At 36.5% G+C, this 25,674-nt stretch overlaps 1 protein-coding gene across 6 annotated transcripts in view; it reads right to left on the reverse strand.

Moving 5' to 3' along the window:
- The window catches only part of ATG10 (autophagy related 10), a 203,943-nt gene that overhangs the window by 73,642 nt on the left and 104,627 nt on the right, over positions 1 to 25,674 (reverse strand). For all 6 annotated transcript variants that reach the window (XR_012071350.1, XR_012071349.1, XM_072958441.1 and 3 more), the window contains 2 exons: positions 14,273 to 14,411; positions 1,205 to 1,302 (listed from right to left, as the gene is read on the reverse strand). Coding sequence is in view for 4 of the 6 variants with exons in the window: in XM_072958441.1 (XP_072814542.1) it covers positions 1,205 to 1,302; positions 14,273 to 14,411 (237 nt within the window). In the remaining 2 variants the exon portion in view is untranslated. The remainder of the gene's footprint in view (positions 1 to 1,204; positions 1,303 to 14,272; positions 14,412 to 25,674) is intronic.

Genomic DNA, 25,674 nt, shown 5'->3' on the forward strand with positions numbered 1-25,674 from the left:
AGGCATTTAGACAACATGCCACAGGCCCTCAGACAGCTATCGCAGGTTTGCACATGGGTAAGGTAAGTACAGCGTGGTTAGGAAGATGTGTAATGGGAAGGGGCAGGGAGGAAGGAAACAGAAGTTTTACTAATTGTTCTAGGAGAGGTGATAAGGCTTGATCTAGGAAGGTGACAGCAGGAAGAGAAAGAAAAGGATTAATTTGAGGGGCAGTGTGAAAGATTCATATACTTAAACCTGGTTTTGTCCTCAATTAAAACATAGAAAATGGTCATTTGCAGTCATTGTCAAAGAACTGCTTACGAGATGCTAAGGATTCTTATGCTGATTGGAGGTAAACTGTCATTATTATGATCAAACACATAAGAGGGCATAAAAATTCTAATGGCTGATAAAGTCATTTTTAAAGGAAGCTTTGATTAAGCTTAACAGAGGCAGGGAAAAATAATATTTTTGATAAAAGTAAAAATTATTTTTAAAGAGACTATGGTTGCAAGGTGATGAGTATTTTTAAATTTCTAAAATAATTAACTGCTGATTTTAGCAAGGCAGTAATAATGAGTTATATGATTGACAAATCATTTTTCTCTACTTTTGTAAATTTACTTTTTATATCTACTTTTGCAGATCTATTTTCTCAAGTTTTTCAGATCACTATTGCAAATCTATTTTAATCAAAAGTTAATTTTTTTTGCAAATGACCTATGAGTAAAAATCTAAAGAATTTTAGATGATGTAAGCTAAATAATCTATTTCTTGGTGATATGCCAACTTTATGTCTATTCTCATTTACCTAATACATTTTTATTGAACACCTACTGTATGATACGTACTGTGCTAGTGCTGGATATACAACAAAGAGGAAAAAAACAGGGTCTGCCCATGTGGGAGCACACAGTATAATGGAAGAGAGACATTAATTTTTTTTGAATCCATATATATAATTTCAACTTGTAAAAAAGCACTATGAAGGAAAATTACAGGGTGCTATGAGGGCTTAAAACCGAGAGGCTAAACCAAGCCTGGGTCTGGGAAGATATTTTACAGAAAACTGTCTTTGAATTGAAATCTGTAAGGAAGTAGAGGAGTGAAATACAAACAACAACAACAACAACAAAAACCAAAAAGGAGGGGAGAGAGAGCTAGAAGAAAAGATGAGCAGAGGGAAAGAATCACTTATAACACAATGAAAATACTCTCTAACCTGCTGAGTAATCGTGTCCCATGGTCCCTGCAGCAGCCGCGTCCTATAGCACTCATGGACGCCTTCCCATACGTCCTTCAGAGCTAAAGGTCTTCCATCTGTGAAGGTGCATGGTAAAGACTGCCAGTTAGTAATCCATTTGACACGATGGTGCTTGGTGTCTATCTACAAGTGCTGAAAGAATGTTATGATTTTAAAAAATCTTTAGTAGTACATGTACTATTTATATATCAAAAGAATGCTATATGAATTACTATTTTCCTCCTGAGGGAATTTTAAACATTCAAACTTCTCTCTTTTGTAACCATCTAGCAGTTAAATTATCTGTTCCTTTATTGCCTCAAGGAATTTTATAAAATAAATATAATCCAAATGTAGTTGAGAGAGAAATGATAGACAGAAGCATCTGCAAAGGACCAGGCAGACAGACTCACATATTCACAACAGTATTCTATGGATATATTTGAACTCTTAACATCTCCTCTAATCCTTAAATCAGAGACCATACACATGCTTCTTTCAACCTCTTGACTGAACATCTGCAATGTTCAAATCACTCTGTTGGGTACCATGCAGAATAGAGATAAGGAAAGCACACAATTTCTCTTAGTAAAGAGAGTTTCCCTACTAGGGAAACTATGACCAGTATCTCAGTAAATACCGATACTAAAATACTAGGTAGAAAGTGGTCACTGCCACAGGAAAACTGCATTTGTCTGACAGTCCAGAGGAGGGAGATATTAACACCCACCATTTGTGGCAGGTGGAGAAGGGATTGTTGGGGTTGGAGGGGCTTGAAAAGGCTTGGCATGAAGAGATTAACAAAAGCTTTAGTGAACAATAAACCTCCTTTTCTTTCTTTAAGCAGCTTCAATTATTCACCTATGTTCATAATCACCCAAATAATGCATTTTATGAAGTACACTATGGTGCAAGGTAAGTAAAGAAACAAGACATCTAAGTTCAGAAAAGAAAGCAGAAAGAGGGAATTACCTATGGACTTTAAAACCACACGCTGCGGAAAAGCAGATGGCTTAATGTTAGAATTTAGTGCTACCTGGCCCCTTCAGAGCCACCAAGTCCTCAAGACTCATGGGTGTGCTCTTTTCCTTAGGAAAGTAGACAATATAATTTAAAGGAAATTCATCAGCATACTGAATCATTAAGCACAAAAAAGTATTTGGTCATCAGATGCAACAAAACCTGGGGAAATAATGTACTAAAACCCCTCCCCAAATGAAAAGCTACTGCATTCAGACTTAAGGAGTACAAGAAAAGATGTGGGTGGGGTGTGGGAGAGAAGTGCAAGATTTGAAGGCCCAGCTGAGTTTGAATCCTGGTGTTGGCATTTATTCTCTACGTGACTGCAAGTTATCTTGCTTTTAACTTTACCTGAAAAATAGGGATAATAATCCTTTTCAAATTCTGTTCTTGTGAATGGCCTACATCAATGACATACCTAGGACTGTGTCAGGCATACAATAAGAGCTCAATATACGTTAGGTATCTCCTCCTAGCTCCCACCGCACCACTCCAGTAATTCTCATGCTGTAAAGCTAAAAGAGTCACTTACAGGCCATTATTTCTTAGAATCTTCTTGTTGTTTCTATACCATGAACAGCTCCGTTTGTTATAGTAATATACTAATCCCATAGACAGGGCATTTCTCATGTTTGACCTGAAAAGTTGAACTTTTCCTCAACCTTTATTTTCAATAAATAGAAAAAGAATATTTTGATACATTTTCAATAAGTATCTTCATCTTGGCATTTATCTGGCGGCAGGAGACCATTATCTTGTGATAAATAGTTTTATTCCACTGACATTTCCATGTCTGTAAAATGAACAAGATTTATTCATCCAATTAACATTTGAATGTCATGTTTAGCTACGAGTTAAAAACAAGCTGCCTTCAGTATCTGCGTTATATTGTTTTCTGAACACATTTAAAAGAGTAGGGCCAAACTTTACTTTTAAGATAAGCATCACACATTTTCAAAATATGCACGTGCATGTGCACATGTGTGTGTGTGTGTGTACTGATGTTGGAAGAGAGAAATAGCATCCTAGGCACAGCAGTGTCACACAGTAACCAAATAATCAAATTATAAAAAGATGACATGCTTTTAGAATAACTTTCAGATGTCAAAGTTAGAAGAAAGTAAGTTGAAGAATAATAAAATGTTATTGCTGTTATAATTACTAATTTTATAGACAAGGCAACCAAGGTCTTCAGGCAATACACATCTGCCAAAATTACAGAGCCAGTTCATGACTGCACTGGAGCTGGAATCAAGTCTCAGTACTCACAATCCAGTGCTCTTCCTGCTGCTCCGTGCTGCCCCTGAGAGTGAAGACTGCATATGTCTTTTCACCACTGCAGTCCTGCTGCACAGTCCTAAGCCTCATTCACACATTGCAAATGCTTTATAAATATTTACTAGATAAATGATAAACGAAAGAATGCCTTCCTTAACTACATGTCCTCTAAAACAAGGAAAGGCTTTGCAGACCTAGAGAAGAATGCTGGGTTTAAAATTTGGGAATCAGTAATGATTTTAATTTTATTCCTTAAAATATTTCAGCAAACAATCTAAGGATGGAGTAAATGGCTTGGATATTACCACTGTCAAAAACTGGAAACATTCATACAAAATGCAATGATCAGCAGCCTAGCAACAATGTGGAGAGACCTAAAACAAATGTCATAGAATGTTTCATCAGACGTGATGCTATAATTAAGAATATTGGTCATAAGTTTTAGGAAACACCAAATTTAGAGGAAAGAAATTTAACATCTTAAATATAGCAATTAAAAAATTAGGAGTTTGGGACTAATAGATACACATTACTATGTATAAAATAGATAAACCATAAGGACCTACTGTATAGCACAGGGAACTATATTCAATTTCTTGTAATGAGCTATAATGGAAAAGGAACTAAAAAAAATATACATATATGTATGTATGTGCATAATTGAATCACTCTGCTATACACATGAAACTAACATTGTAAATTGACTGCACTTCAATTAAAAATAAGAATTAAAAAATGATCTGGTCAACTTAGAATAAGAGACAATCACAAGGAGTAAAAACATAAGTTCAAAATATAGATGCATGACACTCCTTTATGCAGATTTATGAGAGTGCTACCTGCCTGCTACAGAGAACAGTGTTTTTTAAGTGAATGGATGTGATTGCATTCTCCAATGCGTTTACAAAACTGTTTAAAAACACATGTATTAACAATGATCAAATGAGTGCTTGTGCCAGCTACTCTGACAAGAGTGTCAATCTCTTCAGTTTCTGCAGACCATTTACAGTACAGGAGATCTGGGTGACATAGCTTTGTCTCTCACATACAGATATGACAATAATGATTTAATGAAGTATGACGTGGATTCTTTTCTCTAAGCCTTCATCATCAGTTTGCCTAGTCATAGCTCATATCTTCATGATTGAAGACATACAAAAGTTAGTTTTGTGATCTTTTACTTAAAAACAAAAATTTTGAATTGATCAGCAATATCTTCAAACACGATATACACAAGTGACATACAAAATATATTCAAATATGATTGTAACTCTAATTATTCCAACACCAAAATGGAACCTTCAGAAATCCCACTGAAATCATTGACATGAGATAGTCAAATATATTTGTAAAACCACATCATAAAAATAGAGCTTAAATATGGCAGAAACTTGATGAATTTCATGATTTTGATTCTATCTACCTATTTATGAAAATTGAAGACCCAAAACTTTAACTTAAAATTAAAATGTAGACATAAACAACTACTGGGTTAAATTCATGAAACACATTACTATGTGCCTTCATGTTCCACTGAAGTTATCTTCAATCAAGAACTTTAAGCCCTTTTTAGAGGGTCTATTTTTTCTGTCTGGCCTCAGTCAGACAGAGGAGACATAAGCATACTCAATCAACGACTCCCTAGTTTCAGACCCAAGATATTCGATAGCACCAATTTCAACATGCTTAGAAATCTCATTAATCACACTGAGGCTGAGAAGCTCAGTAAAATCCCTCGCATACTTGAAAAATTGAAGTAGAAGCCAAAATAATTTCATCAGCAACCTACAAAGTGAGCATGGTAAATTAAGGTCATTTATTTAACAAGTGTTTAATCGAGTGCCTACTATGTGCCTCTATCACCTGGAATGATAATACACATTTGCACTAGAGGAATATTCTGTCAGCAACCTGAAATGTCAATGACAAAAGAGGAAGAGACAATGGATGAAAAATAGAATAATTAAAAAGTACGATCTTTAGCAACTGCCAGTAGCATTTAATTTAACATTTTCATATAAAATCTCTCAATTGAATAATAACCTACATGTCAAGTAATCTATATATTACTCAAAATGTGCAGCTTTCTAAATTAAACTTCTCAAGGCTATTAGTTTTCATGAATCAAAGAGCAGCATGAGATATTTCACCAGCACTACCTAACTCCAGTGCAAGCATGCTGAAGTCACCTTTATCCTGTGGTGCATGCTTTCACTGAAAGTTCATAACTCCTAGAAGGAGGATGAGAGAGAGTATAAATTATTCAGTGCAAATTTAGGAATAATATTCTGAGTGTGGTCACTAGAAATAAAAAGGAAAGGGTGGATTTTTCACAATGAAATATGTCACTATTCAATATACTGCCTTCAAGAGAGCTTCAAAGGATATAAAGATTCATGTCATACTCCATACTGAGGCAGAGATGATGCTCCGTCAAAGGGGAAAATTCGTTTTTGCTTCAGTAAGAAAATTACACTGTGATATGAAATGAGTTAATTGTTCATGTACATTCTTATCAGCTACAGTGCTGGCTAATTCTGTAATTTTTATTTATTCCCGAGTACATTTTTTCCATTTTGTGTCTTTGTTAATCTCAAAAAAATCTGAATGAAAATTCCAAAAATATAGATTATGGCAACTTCTCTTTAATGTTTCTTAAATTTTGGTTACTGCATCATGCAGTAAAAAAATGGGCTAAAGAGTTCGAGTCTTAACTCCGTAGTTTTCTATGTATCCTTGAATAAGTCATTTAACCCCTCTGAGCATGACGGTTTCTGTTATTCTGAGGCTTAAAATACAGAACGCAGCTAGCAGTACTGAAAGGTACAACATGCCAAGCCCCACTTCACACACTAGCTCACAAACCTCAAAACTCTATGAAGTAGGTATTACTATTATTATTATTATCTCCAAATTTTTTTAATGATGAAAGAAAGGAAACAAAAAGTTCAATAACTTCACTAAGGTCACGCAGTTAGCAGCAGAGCTGGGAATCAGAACCGAGGCTTTTCAGCTCCAGACCCCATACTTTCACCAGTTCACCATAATTCTCTGTACCCAGGAGCTCTTTGTAAACTATAAAGTGAGATGCACACATTAGTGGTGGTGTCATTTTTATTGTCACTAGTAGTCTCTATCAACATTGCCTAACCTGGGAATATCTAGAATTTTGCCTTTCCTAGGTTTCTTAGTAGGCCAGGCCTTCCCTTTCCCTCATCACTGCAAGGACAAATCCCAAATCCAGCCAAGGCCTCTCTTCATCACTCCAGCTCAAGGTAATCTCCACCCTCTGAGCCTTGTTTCCCTCCAGCTTTATTGAAATATAATGGATATATAACATTGTATAAGTTTAAGGTGTATGACATGATTTGATATATGTGTATATTGTTAATGACTACTACAACAGGTTAGCAAGTCCATCCCCTCACATACTTACCATTTGTGTGTGTGTGTGTGGTTAGAACATTTAAAATCTATTCTCTTCATAACTTTCAAGTATAAAATACAGTATTGTTAACTACAGTCACCATGCTGTACATTGGAGCCTTAGAACTTATTCATGTTATATCCGAAAAACTGTACCCTTTAACCAAAATGTCCTCATTTCTCCTATTCCTTAGCCTCTGTCAACCACTAACCTACTCTGCCTGGTGGCAATCTTTACTTCTCTTATGGCCCTTAATATAGTCTACTTGTTACAGTGAATTTGTCTTGTTTCCCTCAGTAGACTCAAGTTCCTTGAGAACATCCATCTCTGATTCCTTTATTCACCTTGACATTCCAGAAACATATTCATGCCTTGTGCATAAATATTTTTCAATGGTTGGATAGATGGATGTTTAACATCATTTCTAGAGCAATTAACACAATTATTACTAGGAATAAAGACAACAATCATGATTAAAAATTCATTGATTAAATGCTTTTAAGTTACGTAAAAAAACCTCTCATACTTATATAAATATAGTAAGTAGAGGAAGATATACTGGATATTTAATTTTTCAGTATCCAAACACAGTTCCCATCTGGGAGAGAAATTCCAAAATAAGTGGAAGATGGAGCCCCATTTCACACCACTAAAGCCAAAGGGAGATAGATAGTCCCTCATCCTGTCATCCCTGCCTTCAGTTGACTCAGTGATCTACCCTTCCAATAAATCCTTTCCTGATTATCATGGTCAGGTTCAATTATTTGCAATCAAGTTTACCTAACTAATATAGCCCAGATAAATGGTTTATAAATCTTGCTGAATATTTATCAATTTTTGAAATTATCAACCCCAATTTTTTAAATACTATATATTTGTCTTGTAATTTTGAGTAGAAAATAAATACAAGACATCTTTCAGTTACATGAGAATTCATGTATGTTGCAATCCATTTTTATGAGAAATTTGCCCAACAGCCCAAGGAGGAGTAATTTGGGGTCACCTTAAACTGTCCACACAGTGTTAAGAACTTATGGTAATGTAAAGTGATGCTATAACCTCTCATTTAAATTAAACACTTAACCTAGTAGAAGTACACACAAGACTTTCTTGAGGAATCTATGAGTCATAAAATGTCCCATGGGAAGCAACACTGGATCGACAAGACATCAACTCAGATACAACTATTCATCAGAACTCCAAAGGTAATATCACCAGGTGAACATCTACAAATTAGGTCTGCTGGTTCTAAATCAGAATACACTCTACTTTCAATCCTATCCAAAGTATCCTGAGGTTTTGATTCCAACCTCTTGCTGCTCTGGCACACCAGTACTCAGCATTTTGGACTCTTGGCTCTCTTCAGATCTCTGTACCCCCAGAACATCTGCCTGTTCACACCTGTAGCAGCGCCCTATCTATTCAACTTGATCTCCTTTCCAAGAATGCAGCCTCCACCTTCTCAGCACAGCACCTAATATATGGACTTGAAAAATTCTGCCTTGACAACTTTAAAGGAGGAGAAAAGCAATACTAAATTCAAGTTGGGAGGCGATTTTCTTCAGCATATTTAAAAAATAAGCTAATGAGTTTTTGTGCTGTGAACACAGTAGGCACTCATGTATATTTTAATGGATGTTTCAAACAGGGCTTGTTTTGCCAAGAGTAAGCAATGAAATGTTTCTTCTTTATGAGCCACAACACAAACATTTATCTGTCCAAGAAAGTCAAAGTATAGTCTCTTTCAGGTAAGAAAATAAATTTGCCTTGTCATATCCTCTTCCTGGTCTCTGAATCCAAGTGAAACCTGCTGCTTTTTGTGTATGTGATGCTTTGTACTAACATGGGGTTTTGGGCTAATTAGCTGTCCCTGTAGTTTTGTTTCACCTTTTCTTTAATATATTTTAAAATCAGGACTTGATTTTTCAGTGGAATTCGTTTGCCATTATGTGTTCTAACCCAGAATCCTACTCCCATTCTAATTCTCCATAATGTTTCAAGCATTTACCTGGTTCAACAAATAATTCTCATTAAATTTCCTCTATTATTTCAGCTTTTCAGTTTGAATATATTGATATTAAATATTATTTCACTATTTTTTTAATAACGTTCACTGTTTGCTCTTCAAATTTCATTTCAATCCCTAGAATCTCTTTTTAATGCAAGAAAATTCATGTTCCATTGTATTATTATGACTGGCTAGATTTACTGTTTACATAAATATAAGTCACATATATAAACTTTCTTAAAGATTCTCTACAATCAAGCAAGATTCTAAATTATTTGTCAAATCATTTTCTATTTCCTGCTTATTATAATAATTAACTAGAATCATTTTTGCCTTCATCTTTAAGTACCTCTCTAATCCATCTTTCTTTCCTGTTCAACCTTACCCCTCACGTACTGGAAATGGTCATTTTTCCTGAAAATATATTCTTTCTAGTTCATTTTCTCTGAAATTAAAAAAAAAAAATTAACATTTCTAACAACAATGCTAAAAAGTCCAAGCTAAATTCCTTTTCCCAAAATTTCATTCTTCCTAATTTCTTCTCATCATTTATTCCCTTTCTGTTTCACTCCGTCATAATTTATGCTCTAGGAAATCCCTCCTTGATCTCATTCACTTTTGCTCACTCTCCTTCACTCTTTTATTAGGTCCTCCAACCCCATCCTTCCATTATCCCTTTCAGAGTTTGATCTCAAGATATCTTTCCATCCATCTCTTCCACAATTCATCTCAAGGAAAACCCCTGCTGCACACCGGCCTCCCCACAGACGCCTGCTCTCCAGCCCTGTGGCGTGGCTCTCCCCATTTCTCCCCTTCTCCAAGGCTGTTCCAGCCCCTTCAGAAAAGTCAGCCTGTTATGTTCCCTTGAAAACTGTTGAACAGAGCTATGGATATTTTACTTTTATTCTCCAGCTTCCTCCACGCCCCTTCTTTCCTGTTTTCCTGTCATTTTTTTCTATGTACTCCAAAGACGTCCTCCTGTTCCACACCAGGGACAAGCCTCTTCCTCCTCCTCCTTGAGTATGTGTACACTTCTCTGATTCCAAACTTCTCATTATTCTTCCTTTGAGCTGGCCTTTATCTTGGTTTGGTTATGCTGCCACTGAGAAGGAATTATTCTTTGGCTATTTCTTTTGCCTTGTTTCTCCATGAGCATCTTTCAGGCATATAACAAGTAGATTAATCTTATACATGAAATATCTGGGCTACATTTTTAATTTTATAGTCCTACTCCCCAGGCCAATAATAGAATGGATCTCCAGAAAGAACAGACATTCAGTTGCTGAATGGAAGGAATGTTTCCTTCCCTACTCAAAAGCAGCCCTTCTGACTAATTAAAGAAATACGTCAAAACGGTTCCCAAGAAGAGCCCATATGCCAGCACCAAAGAATTAAATATTTTGAAAATGAGAAGAACTACTTGGTCTATTTTTCAATAGAGATTGAGAACAAAGGAAAAGAAGAGAGACAGGGAAGAAATTAATAAGAATTTAAGCTGAAATAAATATAGAACTCTCTAGTTGCAATGAAAGGGAAAACTAGGTAAGCTTAGAACTCTAGTTAAGCTCAAAGCCACTATTATATGCCTAAAGTTTATACCACATTTCTAACATGTGCCATCAGCTTTTGGCCAAAGCCAAGCCCCAAAAAGGGAAAAAAGGGACCTAAAAAGTGTTGGAATGATAAAGTGATGAGCGGTAGATAGAAGCCTTTCACATGACACAAATAATTCTTTAACACAGTGTGCTTCAAAAATAATGGGGGGTGGGGGGAGAAACACGGGCAGACACTTGAAGACATCAGTGCTTTGTGAGAATGTACTTCATAGACTACAAAACACTATTTGAATGTAAGCTAGTCATTATTACTTGACAGAAGTGCAATTATGTCTCACCCAGTGCTGGGTAGCAAATGGTATTAAGCATGAGCCACTAGCTCTCCCAAAGCTAAAATAGCAAGAGTGGGTAGGGGAAAAAAGAGCACTGGGAAGAACTTATTTCTCCTCCTGAACCTATGTTACACCCTGGGGAACTGAGCTCCTGTAATACTCAAGTCGTAGAAACGAGAGGCACCAAGAAACAGACGCTGTCTCAATTTGGCTGTCTGCCTTCAAGGATCAAATAAAAATGTGTGTTTAGAGAAGCGGAACAGCTGCCCAGCTAGTCGGTTGCTCACCTTTGAGTCCTCAGGACTTCCCATATTCCTTAGCCAACCATTTCTGCGGCCTCTGAGAAGCACCAGACTAAGGAGTAAACATAAATAGATGGTTCGGGTCCTGAGTTGCCTGAAGACAACAGCATTACTCCCTCATAACTCATCAGAAAAGTTCAAATAAGGCACCATCACAAGGTTTCCATCTTTGCGCTGCATGCAGAAATGGTTGGAAATTCCTCCTCACCAGTTCATTCAATAAATACTTGTTGATACTGTGCCGTAAGTGATACTGTGGGTATTAAAATGAGTAACATAAATTATATATATATATTATCATGTATGTATTACACACACACAGCCATGAATAAAGCTTAACACTTTGTAGGTTGTAGGTACTCACTATTAATTTCCTCCCTCCCTCTTTTTATCTTAAAAGTCCTACCTTCTAACTTACCATTTTAGAGGGGACAAATAAATAATTCTGCTATCAGTGCAACCTGTGATATGATATATGATATGATATGACATGGAAGTGACAAGAGCAAGTGGCATATTAGCTGAATCTTAGGCAATAGTTGGCCTGGTAGACACTGGACATATAGAGGATTAAGAGGTAACCACAGTCAAATGGATTTGCATTTCAAGAAACAGAATAAAGATTTCCTCTGGAATCTAAGCTAGTTGAGTAAAGAAAAGGTAACGTTAATTTAAATGAGAGCTACTTACTACCTGCTTTACCTTAAAAAAAAAAAGAGGTACTGGAAGAAAGTTCAGAGCAAAGAAGAGAAACTAATTTTTACTAACAGTCAAATGCAAAAGAAATTGTAAGTATCTGTCAAAAACAAGGCTAAGTGAACTATTTTTGAAGCAACAGAAAAAGACCCCTGAGCAAGAAATTTTATAGCCATCCTTTTTCTAGGTCGGAACTCTCTTAGAATGAGACAAAGAAAAATCTGGACCTAGAATAAGAGGAAGATGTTAGGAATCCATTCACCACACTGACAGAGATTTGTTTAACAAACAGATAAAGAGCCAGTGTAATCCCATAACACAGGAAGAGGGAATGGACTGAGGGGAATAAATGAAAAATTAGGACTCCAGAATAAAGGGCAATACATTTTTAGAACACTCATTAGGTTAAGTTAGGTAGAAAAGAAAAAAGAAATTATTAGAACATGATAAAGGAAAGAATTGTTTTTTCATGTTTCTCCACAAGAAAACATTCAGTATGCTTTGCAAAAATTAAATTTGATACTTTAATGTGTACCTGAAAAACCGCTAAGTGGATTCCGGAATTTAAAAATCCCTAATGCTCATTCTAAATAACTTAGAACAGAGAGGGTGGAGAACGAGAAATGCTTCCACACAAAATAAATGACTTTTCTGGTTTCTTTTATAAAGGCATAAATGAAGGGCGTTCTAAAAATATACAAATAGAACTCCAAAATGCTAGTATTTTTTTTTTTAAGAAACAGAAAACCACCATGAAGAAAAGATCTTAGGAAGTATACAAATTTCATTACAACATAATTGGACTTGCAGGAACAATTACCGTGCCGTACTGTAAGGGGAGCTGTTGGCACGTAAGAGCAAAGCACACACATGAGCTCATCCACCGGCCTCGGCAAAACCCACTTGCAGCTAGAAGCAGTCATGTTTCAACACCTCAGATTCCCTAATGCTGACAAGCTAAACAACTTGTTTTGTCTCTGGGAGCTCTCCTCTGGTGATTAACTGCTTATGGTGAATACTAATTATATGAAAGTACAGTATTGAAGAAGTAGTGGTCTATTTCCTCTACCTGCAGCCTCGGCATGGCTTTGAATCTAGAAGGTACCAGGTAGAGCCACTGCAAACCAAAACCAAGAAAGGCATTTCTCTCCCCACCCCCGGTAAATAAATATATCTCCTACTTTTTAGTATAACACAGCTCACTAATACGAAACTTCTTTTAACCTCTGGGCTCCAAACCAAATAGAATTACACTAAAGTGAGTGTTTTTAAGGCCTGTAATAATCATATGGACAAATCTGCAGCAAGAGTTTGTGAATTAGTGAACTATCAGTGTCCTCAATTCCCCATGTCCCATGTTGAAAATTTACCCCAAATTGTCAGTTCTTAGGAACTGCACCTCAGATTAAAATCTTCTCACCGGGGAGCCTATAAGAATTTGTTCTTGTGTTTTAAATCCTAAGTGCTTGTTAAACCGCCAACACTGCAAAATTAGAGACTATTAAACAATATAAGGCAGCAAGTGATTAAATCTACCAAATACACATTCAAAGCAGCTTAAGCTACTTTTTAATTAAAAATAAAATATCACTGGCTAAATTCAGATGTCTTAGCTATCCGAAAAAGGTTACAAGGCTGTTCAAAATGTAAAATGCTGCTAAGTCCAGATAGAAAAGGAGAAGTAGGGTAGGGGTGGGCTGAGTTGGTAGCTCCTCTTGTCCCTGAGCCCACGGTGGAGGGGCCTCAAAATGCTGACCCAGTTAAGTCAGAGGACATAGGTGGGTGGGTGGAGGGGTCCAGGCTGCACAGCAGGGTGAGGACGCCATGTGGCTGCTGATTAAATAAGCTTTATTAGCCAAGGCCTCAGAGGAGACAGGGTGTTTCACCTTCTTGGCAAGGGGAATGAGTTGAGTAACAGCATCCCAAGAAGCTGAGGCACTGGAAATGTATAGATGGCCAGAGGAAATGTTAGTGCTATTTTAAAATACAGCTTCAATGGACAGATAAACAGTTCGTGAAATAATAATTAGTGTTTGGGAAAGAAGACATAGGGACTTTCGAATTAATGGGATGGCTTGCGATTGAAAGAAATTTTTACTGTAAAGTTAGAAGTAAATAAACATTGTAGCTTTAAGTTGTTCCTACTTGTTGAAAGTAAAGAAAAGAAAAAGGGCCAGGGGGCTTAGTCAACGTTGGGCAGGAAGCCAAGAATCTGAAGCTGAGACTTAAGGCTGGGATGATATCATTCACTCTGAAGTCTTGATACTCTTTCTAAAGTATGAGAAAATTTACTGGTAAAACCTTACCTCACCCACAGTTTTCTTATTTTTAACTCTATTTTTTTCTCTCAAGAATAATTTTCCAAATCTGCTTTCTGCCTTATATGTAAATGTTATGAATTTACATTTAGCTTCCAACATGGTCTTACCTAAAAAGCTTGCCCTAAAGTAAAGCACAGGCACTTGGTAGCTACAGGAATACAAGACATGATACTCATATTTAATCACTTCGGTTGCCGTGGCAGTCTCGGTCACCTCAGAATCATCCAGAGGTAGCTCTAAAGCCTCCTGAAAAACAGCAAATACAAAAACAAAATATGTTTGTCAATAAAAAGAAGTACATTAACACGAAGAGAGAAAGATGAGGTTTTCTTCTTGCAAAATAACAGTTAAATAAATATAGGACTATGAGGTAAGGAAAAGGGAGTTTCCCACATTAATGTTTAACATTTGAGTCCTGGGTAAATAGTAAAACCAGAAAACATTAGCATTAAGTAATTCCAGATTGCTTTCGAGAGACAAAGCAGCTCTGGGTAAAAAAACAGGAAGGAAAAAAAAAAAGCAAAAAGATCTATTGCAAGAGCAACTGAAAAATCTTTACTGGACAATTTTAGCAACAAGATGATGGCTATACAAGCTACCTTCTTCCCTACCTGTGAAAGCTAAAAACATCCTAACAATTGAACAAGAGACTGTGAAATGTCCCTAAAGATTCTATTGTACTTGCCAAAAGATGATTCATTGTGTGCTGAACAATTCCCAGTTCCATTTTGAATAAGAAAGTTATTTTGCAAGAGGTTGAGTTTGTTAGGTACATTTCAAAACCTGAGATGAATCTGTTTTCTTTATTATTGTGCTATCTTTGGTATATTTCTACAATAAATCTTGATTTATAATAGAGTAGATGGCAAATATTAATGTCAACTTAAACAGGGTTTTGTTAACAAAGATGGTTCTAGCCAGCTCACTTCTCACCTAATCATTCTCCACCAGTTGATTTTTTTATTATTATTACGTGTGGGGTTTCTTCAGAATGTATGTTAATGTTTGGAAGCAATTAATTGGACACGTTGAGTCAGAATCTGGTTCCATCCACATTCACTTATTTATTTGGGTTGAAGAGTTTCCTTTGATAGTAAATTAGTGGAGGGAAAGAAGCAGGTTGGTTTGGCTCCTTCCTACCTCTCATTAAAACAGTAACTACAACAATGAACAATTGGGAAGAGCTGCAGGAAAGATTTCATACTTTATCAATATGAAATAAGGTTTCCTGTGGAGATAAGTAAAGCCACAGACCACTCTCCAGATCTGTTATCTGCTTTACTAATTCCCCACTCACAGTCAATTCATTGGAGGAGATATTACACTAGATAAATCACAACTGGAGATATTTACAAAGTAGGTTTTCACTAAACTCCAGTAAACACTATCAATTAAATACAGTGAATTAAATAACCAGAGAGAAATCACTGAAATAAATATTCCAGATACAGAAAATTAATACAGTAGCAAGGAAGAAGTTTTTCTCTTTGTATATTTAAATTTTCATTAGGCAAAGATAAATATGTCTTCTTTTAAAGAAATTCTCTTAACCAAAATTCTTTCTTTTTAGTCAAAGATTAGGTTGTTTAGCATTTATAATTTCTTTTCTTTCTTAACATTATAAAATCGTTGTGATTTAAAATATTTCAAACACTGCACAAGAACATTTTAAAAAAAAGTGAAACTCCCCACATCCCAGCACTGTAGTAACCTCGGATTTGTAATCATTTTTAATAGGTCACTGTGTAGTTTTTCAGGCTTTTTAATTTTTTGGCCTACAACCACATAAATACATACACACCCACCTACCCTCTCACTCCGGCATTCCCAATTAAGTCATGCTGTATACACATATGTTCCTTGATTTGATTTTTTTCACTCAGGGACATACTACCACATGCTGCCATGTCTGTGCTGTAGATTTTGTTTCTTCTTTTAATGGCTTCACTGTATACCAATGTATGACTATGCTGTAGTTTGTAGGTTTTTTTTTAAACATTTCCATCCTGCTGGATATTTTAGAATAACTATAATTTTCTGCTACTACAACTAATGCTGCAGTGAATATCTAAACGCATACATCTTTATACACCTCAATTTTTCTATGATGCAGATTCCAAAAGGTGACATTATTTTATGAGAGGGTATGTGCATTTTAAATTTCAATAGATACTGACAATTTGTCCTCAGAATGAGGCTGTATCAATTTATATTCCCAGCAAAAATGTGTAAGAATGCCCTTTTCCATATCCCATAAATATGGAATATTACTTGTTTTTAATTTTTGTCTATTTGATGAATTTTTAAATGTCAGTTTTTTGTTTTAATTTCTAGTTTCTTGATTACTAGTGAAAGCGAGTATCTACTCATATATTCATCAGTAATTTGTAGTCTTCTGCAATTTGCCTGTTCTTATTCTTTGCCTGTTTTTCTGATACTTAATTTCCACTTTCTTATTGAATTATATAAACTCTTTTTATATTAGAAATAATAACTTATTACTGGAAATACATACATATAAATACCTGCACCACAGAAAAACAGAGGTATGCAAGGATGTGTGTGTTATGTGTGTATGAAATATTTTCACTCAGTTTTAACTTTGTTTCTTGTACATTTTATTATAAAGATTTTTTTTTTACTTTAATGTAGTCAAATCTTTTAATGTAGTCAAAGCAGATACATTTTCTATCTGTAGCTTCTGAGTTACCTGTCTTCATTAGAAGGGCTCCTGCTAGGTTCCACTTCATGCTTGAAAGTTAGAAAAGTGTTCAACTCTTTTATTCTACACACACATACTCTCTCTTTCTCTCTCATACACGTGCTTTTAAAATTGACATTTAGATCATTAATCCATACTAATTTTGTTTTTGTGTATAGCGTGAGGTAAGAATTTTTCCCAGATGATTTCTAATAGTCCATCTTTTCCCACTGATTATAATGCCACTTTTACCATAAATTAGCTTTCTGTGTATTTATCCTCTACTCTTCTTTATTGAGCTATTTCTTTTCTTAGACCATCACTGTCCAGTTTGTAAGTAAATACTGAATTGGGTCATTAATTTCTGCATAAAACTGCAGAAATAGATTGCCTATGATTCAGTCCTGCTAGGGAGGATAAAATTCCTGGAAAGACTGTCCTTCACTCAAACTCAAATTAAGCACTTAGGTATGTTGGGGCTAATACCAGGAACTTGAAACTGGTGATTAATTAGACACAGATTCAGATTCTCTGGAACAGTTAGGAGGTCCAAGGAATAAGAGAGGGGACAGAAAAAGCTTCTTAAAGAGCCTATGAGAAGTTTTACTCCAGTCATGGTTCTCACTGGCAGCTGAGTACATTTGTGGGGTTTGAAGGCTAGAGTACCTGTCCTCTAATAGGGAGTGCTGCTATGTCACTCAGGCCCTTGCTCTGGGCAGCTATTTATGGGCAAAGACATTATTGCACCCTTAACTCATACTAACTAAATTGAATTCTTGGCCTGTGTCTGCTAGGATCTTTCTATCATCCATGGTCACCTATATGATGCCCATGCAAATATCATCCCTTGAAGTCATGCAGTTTGGAAATCTCTAAACTTCTACATATTTTCTGCTTCCCTTTCTCAAAGTGCCAGATGGTTTTAGAACTTCAAGACCAAGGTTCTTATTTTATTAATCTTTGTATTTCCAGAAACTCTAACACTGAGCTGAGAACCATGGTAAGCAGCATTTTCTGTCAGTAGCAGATCTGTTTCCTCTCATTTAAGTATACTATAACAGACTTCATAGGTGATTAACCAGCAAGCCTACCCTGACCTAAAGTCTTAAGAGAAGTGAATGGAGGAGTAAAAATGCAAAAGATCACCAGATGATATACAAATGGCAAACAGGCAAATGAAAAAGATTTTCAATATCATTAGCCATCAGGGAAACACAAATTAAAAGCAAAATGAGATAGCACAACACATCTATCAGAATGGCTAAAATAACAAACAGTGACACCTTCAAATGTTGGTGAAGAGCAACTAGATCATTCGTACACTGCTGCTTGGAATATAAAATGGTACAGCCTCTCTGGAAAACCATATGGCAGTTTCTTATAAAACTAAACATGTAATTACCATACAATCCACCAATTACACTCTTAGGCATTTATCCCAGAGAAATGAAAAACCTGTACACAAATGTTCATAGCAGTTTTATTCAGATTAGCCAAAAATTTGAGACAGTTCATATGTCCCTTAGCAGGTCATGGTTAAACAAACTGTTACACCATCTCACATTGCTCGGCGATGAAACGAGCAAAATGTTGATATACTCAACCACCTGAGTGAATCTCTCAGGAATTACGCAAGTGATAAAAGCCAATCCAAAAAAATTACAGACTGTATGATTCTATTTAGAGAACAGTTTTGAAATGATAAAATTTTAGAAATGAAGAACAGAGAACAGACTAGTATTGAGGGGGTGGGTGGAGAGAGTTGGGTATGGTTACAAAAGGGCAACATGAGTCCTTGTGACTGTGGAACTGCTCTATATCTTGACCATGGTGGTAGATAACATGAACCTATACATGCGATAAAGTTGTATACAGCCAAATACACATACACACACACACACACAGATCAGTACAATTAAAAGGGGGAAATATGAATAAGATCACTGAATTGTATTGATGCCAATATCCTGGTTGTGATATTACACTATAATTATGCAAGATGTTACCAGTGTGGGAAACTGGATTAAAAGTACATGGGATCTTTCTGATTATTTCTTATTACTGTCTGTGAATCTGTAATTATCTTAAAAATGTCTATTAAAAATGTAAAGGAAAAAAATAGCAGAGCAATTTGAGATTTATTAAAAATAAAATATCTAAGACCTCAGGGGCTAACAGTACAGATGGTAGAGGGATTATGTTGATGAAGAGAGTCTAATGCTTGGAACTTGCTTTACAGTAACACAGGAGAGGGGTCAGTGGTTGGAGGTGAGGAAGGGGCATGGTTGGCCACAGAGTGATGATTGTTGGGTTGACTGATGGATCCACAGGTGTTCTTTATATCATTCTATCAACTTTTTGGAATATTTTTAATTGTCAAAAATGTTTAAGGTAACAAGTTTCTGATACCATGTAATAGTATACAGAATCACAGAACTCTAATTATGAAAGGCACTTGAATCATTCCATCTGGCCCAACACTCACCTTACTGATCAAAACAAGAAGGCCCAGAAAGGTTGGTGGTTTACCCAATGTCACCCAAATAGTTAGGAGTAGAGGCAGGCCTATGACACCGAAACCACTGCTCTTTGCACTACTGAATGCCACTTCTTAACGATTATATACTTAATTTGGACGATGTTCTAGACACCATAGGACTACTATTAACATTTTGAGTAAGTGTGTTAATATTTTATTATTTTTCTTTTATTATGTTTTTTTAAAGGTTTGGGGCATATTTAACTTGATATTAAGAGTTAACAGAAAAAGGAGCCCCATGTACATTTATTTTCCTTAAAATGTTGCTATTTCATTAAATGAGAAGATACCTGTGTTTAGAAAATTACATTCATTCAAGGAGCTAAAAGATTAAGTGGTTCACATTAATTATAGAAACCTTGATTTTATTGAATTCAATTAACAATAAGTTGACAGTGATCTCTCATTTAGAAAATCTGATATGAATTAAGCTTTACAACTAAATCTCATTAAATAGTGATCATGCTGAAGACACTTCATAGATATTTTATTGAAAGCAAACCCAAATAGCATATTGGGCTTAGGAAATGAGATCCATATCTCTATTCAGCCTACAGGAAAAGGTAATTGAAGGAGGAAAAACTTTTCTTCTATCACTAAAAATCTCTATTACTATTGCTGAGCAAACATAAGTAACAAGCTTTATTCATAATGTCCCTTGAGGAAAAGAGATTCTATTTGTTTATCTTCCACCAGTCAGGTCCTTAATTCAAACCTAACAGTTATGGGACAGTATCATAGCCAAGAAGCCAGAGTGAAAAGATAGGTTGTGTAACAAACTTCACCTGATTTTCCTGAGCCAACATCCTTTTAATATTTTCATAAGTGATAAAGACTGATGAAGCCTTTGGACAAACCATTGAAAAATCAATTCCTTAGGAAAGAATTTCAATTATTAAAACATTTTAAATGAATTATAAAAATAACCTATGTAGGCCCCTACATAAGCAGTGCTCATTATTTACAGTGGGGTGGGTTTTTGTTTTTGGGTTTGTTTTTTTTTCACTATTTTTACTCCTAGAATGGACTCTTTTTTATTATGATCTTTAAGGCTTTTGAGTACATGATTTTCACAAAAAACTTTGCAAGTGATGGCATTCTTTTAGCAACTGTAAATGTTGTATCCAGCACATAAGAGAGGGTTCAATACAAGGCAGGCATGTGTCTGACAGCATCCAGAGCAACACTGAAACAACAAAGGGTGCTACCAAGATGATCCCAAGGATACATCTCAGTGAGGCTCCCCCTTTCCTGTAACATCACTACTCCTGATTCTCAAAAAAAAAGGAAAAAAAGAGGTGCCATTCTTTGCTCTGTCAGCTCCATCAGAGGGGAGTGAATTAGCATCAGCACTGCCAATGTGGGTTCCCTCTGAGAGAAAGAATCTGTCTCCTGTGTGGGATTAAATCCTTTGCAGCCTGGCATGCTCAAGGGCAAGCAGGAAGAAGGGGACGCAGAAACCCGCCAAAGCACATCTGGCAGTTTTCTGGATGTTTATAGCTGGCTCCAATGTGCTTTGTAGGCCCTGTTTCCTTCAGGACCGTGCAGGAGACAGCAAGACAGCTTGAGCCCAGGGCCAGGCAGCAGCAAACAGGCTGAGTACAAGGCAGGCTGCAGAAGAGACAGTCTCTTAGATTCCCTGCCAGAGGACACAGGTTCCTTGGCAAGAGAGAATAGTAATAATGCTTAGTGGCATCTAACATATGCCAGTGATGATTAGGCCTTACATCAGAATAATATATAAAATCATTATTTTCTTAGAAAAAAATGAGAAAGGCTCAGAAGGGCTATGGAAATCACAACTAATTAAAGGAAGGGGGAGACTTTTACCTAGTATGCTGAGCTTCAGAATCAGTCAAATGTGTTTCTATTCAGAGTTACCCTTAGAATGTTACATGAAAAGACCAGCATCAGTTACAACAGTTTACAGTTCTAAGCACATTTGTGTACACTATGCCATTTGCTCCTTTGCTCTAGGAGGAAGGCCCAAGGTTACACAGTAAGTAAGAAACTGAGCCAGAACACAAACCTAAACCCTTCAGGCTGCAAACTCAGGGCTCTTTCACTCTGCAAAAACCATCAGATTGGAGAGGGGTGGGTAGAGGGGTAGGGGATATTAAACATTTGTATTGCTGCACTCCACTCCCAAACTTTTGCTTTTGAACTCAGCAGTTCTGAGATGGATTTAAGAATCTATGTTGTTTACAACTTTCCCGGTGATGCTAATACAGGGGTCAACAGACCACTCCAGGAAGCCTTGCCTCACATATATGTGTAGGGTCTATGTGGGGATTCTTTACTTTTCTGGTCTGTGGGATTATAGTATCAGGAAAGCCCAATCATTAACACTCAAAATTATACCATAAAGAAGTTTGACTTCACTGGCTGCTTATCTGTGTCTTCAAGAGTATCACTGTCTCATCTGGCCTCCTCTCCGTGGGAGCCAAATGCACCTCCATTAACCTAAGACACCAGCTCAACACCACCACTCCCAGGGACAGAGGCTCTTCTGTTGACCCTTTCCTTTATCTCTTCCTATCCAAAAATAGCCCCCATTTTCTCCTTTTCCTTTTAATTGATTGATTAATTCCCATGAAAATTTCAATGTCTACTGACAGTTCAGTATGTTACTCCTTTATCAATTATTCCATTCAGCAGTGGATTTGTAACTGATAATCCTAATCAAAAGGAATCCTTAACAGTGGAATTTGGGGTGCCAAAAAGGAGTAAATTTTGCACCACATGTAACCACCTTTCCATGTTTTAACTCCAAAGCCCCAAAATTCTTCCTTATGCTACAGGGTAAATCAGTTTTCACTAGGTTTATCCTTGTAGAAAATTAAGAAACAAGTCACATTTTATATAATACACTCTCAAAAATATGAACCAATTTATCATCCCCAGATTTCTCTTTCCCATATTAAACAATCCTAGTTCTTCTAATTTTTCTGATATCCCTAGTTCCAGAGGTCTGCAAACATTTTCTTACAGGGATAGACAGTAAATATTTTAGGCTTTGTGGGCCATAAGATCTCTGCCATTGTAACATGAAAGCAGCCTGGTAACATGGTAACTGGTAACATGTAAACAAATAGACATGGCTATACGCCAGTGAAATTTTATTTACAAAAGCAAGCTATGGCCCATAGGCCTTAGTGTGCCCATTCCTGTGAGTGTGACTTAACGCCTTCCTTAATTTCATTTTATTGTACTTTTATAAGTAGTAAGCAGAACCTTATTAAAGGACCTGTGTCTCCATTTGATGAACTTTCCCCCTTTTCTATTTTTTTTCTATCTTAGTATGTTACATTAGATTTCCTGAGGGGATGATAAATTCTAAGCCTTCAAAAAATGATGATAATTGAATCCAACTGGCTGAAGTCATTTTCTAAGGTAAGAGATAGCACTACCCTAATTTAAACAAGTGAGATTTTTATATGTCTTGATGAATAAACTGCAAATTCCTTCAGTATATGAATAAACTTTCTATACTCAGGTCAGAAATGAGTAAATTTCATTGCCAAAGAGTGGAAATGATATGGTCTTGATAAAATAGACCAAAAGGCAAGCATTGCAGTAACTTCAGAGGAGGCTGTCTTACTGTGTGTACAAGAAACATCAAGTCTAGGAATCAGCAGAGGACTGTTCTAGAGGACCTTTGAGGGAGCCATGAGCTCCTTCCCCTTCCTCAAAACTCTCTCTGAATTATGCAGGTGTAAACAGGGATTTATTTGTTTGCTTGCTGGCTCTTTTATCAGGAGAACACCTTAATTTGTTCCACAAGTCCCTGCCACGTGCCAGGCACCATGCACATGCTAGGACAAAGATGTAGAGCTGCTTTTATATAATGCCATTTCAAGTAGCAATGAGAGCACAATGAAAGTCCTCATCTTTCTACAAGTACACTCAAACCCCAGATAAAGATATCTAGATATTAGAGAAACACAGTATAGTCAAATACGGAAGAGAGCATGGAAATTTGAGTTAGACCTGCGTTCAATTCCTGGCACTCACTGGATAGACAGACCACTTAATCCCTCTGAGCCTCAGTTTCCTTATTTGTTGAAAGAAAGCACTTTCCCCTTGTTTAAAGTGTATTAAACAAGATAAAATGCAAAACTATCTGACACATAGTAGGAATACTGATTAATGTATTCATTCATCAAATGTTATAGGGTATCTTCCATGTTTCAGATCAAGGGTTGGCACATTTTCTTAAAGGCCCAGGTAGTAAATAGCTTAAGCTTTGTGAACCATATGTCTCCATCAAAACCACTCATCTTTGCCACTGTAGTACGAAAGCAGCTTAGACAATATGTAAACTTAACGTGTGTGGCTTTGTTCCAATAAAATGTTATTTATGGACACTAAAATTTAAATTTCATATAATTTTAGTGTGTCATGAAACTTTATTTCTATTCTTTTGATTCTTTTTCAACCATATAAAAATGCAAAAACTGTTCTTAGCTAGTGAGTTGTACTAAAATAGGAAGCTGGACACAGTTTGCCAACCCTTGTTCTAGACTCTCCTAGGATCTGGGGACAGGGAGGAGAACAACAGTAGACATTGTGCCCTAAAGGGAGGAGACATGATAGACAAATAATCACACAAATCATTAAGATTATCATCACAATAAGCGCTACTAGAGAAAATGCAGAGTTCTAGAGTATATATAATTTTACTGCACCTATAAATTTCGTACATGAAGTTTTAACCTTTTTTGTTTCAGCTCCTTCAAGTATAAACCAGTTTTATGTAGGACTGGCCCTTTTAATATCCTGATCGCCATTCCCCAAGGTTTATTATTAGTTCAATGACCATATCATCTACCCAGATAGACTTTTAGGAACAATTTTTTTGTCCAAGTTCAGCAGACTATCACCTAGACTGTGTCACCCGTCACCTCTAATCACTCAAGCTTCTTCCTAACAAATTCTTCCAGCCTTTAAAAAGTTTCCTTGCACACTTCCTTCTGTAAAGTACTCATTGAAAAAGTTACCACCTAAAGGGTTACAGATGTAAATTGCATGCAAATGAGCACAGACTTGCCTGACTATCCCTGGGCTCCTGGCTCCACAGCGGTGCTGCTAAACAGCCAGCCCTGTCACAGTCCCAGATGATTAGACACTTGGACACCACGTGGCCCAGATCCTGCCTGCCCAGCAGTCCTGCCTTTCTCTCCAGCGCAGGGACACAGCCTTAATTCAAAGTCAACTCTGAAGAGCCAGAGGTGACTTCCTTTCTCTTCAAAAGGAATCCTGTTCTAATCTGCATAGAGACAAAGAGCCCTGGGTTCCAAATGTGTAAATCAACACAGTAAATAAAGAGTTATTGAAAAATATAGTTTTTTTTTTATTAATGGTTCAGACACCCTTTTGTCAGTAATATTTTGATGAGAGCAACCTGGTTGAATATACTACAGGTTTGTTCTGGGAGGGGGATGAGGGGTGTTTTAAATCTTAATTATGATACGGCATTTCAAAGGTGTGACTTCAGTTCTTTTCTCGTTTTTTGATAGGTTATGTTAATGGTTGCAATAGCTGAAAAAGAGACACAGATCCCCATGGAAGACGGATATCACTAGCCGTGCTTAGCAAATCATGACACTCACATTTCACTCTCTTTCTTCAGTTGTAAGAGGTTTGTTTTCATTTTTCCTGATACTTTTCAGTGAGTTGCTAATCGACTTAGAGAGATTGATATGATCATGAGGTACAACATACACACAGGCTAAGGGTCATCATTAGTAACAGGAAATATAAATTCTGTCTCAAATAATCTTAATTTAAAATTTGGAGAACCAGTGTTTGGAAAGAACTGATTATACTGTTGTTTTTACATACTGCCATTTTTTTGTTCATTAGAGTGTCTGTGCAGGGATCTTTAAAGCCCCTGGTCTGACAAATAAGAGTTGTGTTAACTAATACTGGATGAGATCACCCAGGTAAATCAAGGACACAATGAGCTATGATACAGAATAAAAGCCTGAAGGAGTGAAGCACCACTGTCAGCCCCTTCCTAGCATCTGGCGCCCACTCCCTTTTGGATGCCCTGAGTAACATATAGGACTCTTGGTCTCCTGACGAGTGAACTGTGTGAGGATCCAGTGTGAGGCCTGTTCAAATATTAGTAAACCTTCATTTAAAAAAGCAAACAAAAGTATAAAAAGTAGTTCTAATGCTATTTCCCACATGTCTTTGGGTTATTTTGCAAGCTCCCTGGGTGCGTGCATCCACTTTAAAGACTCTGCTGATGACCTGGACCATTG

This window comes from Vicugna pacos, chromosome 3, assembly GCF_048564905.1.
Source record: "Vicugna pacos chromosome 3, VicPac4, whole genome shotgun sequence".
Lineage (NCBI taxonomy): Eukaryota > Metazoa > Chordata > Mammalia > Artiodactyla > Camelidae > Vicugna > Vicugna pacos.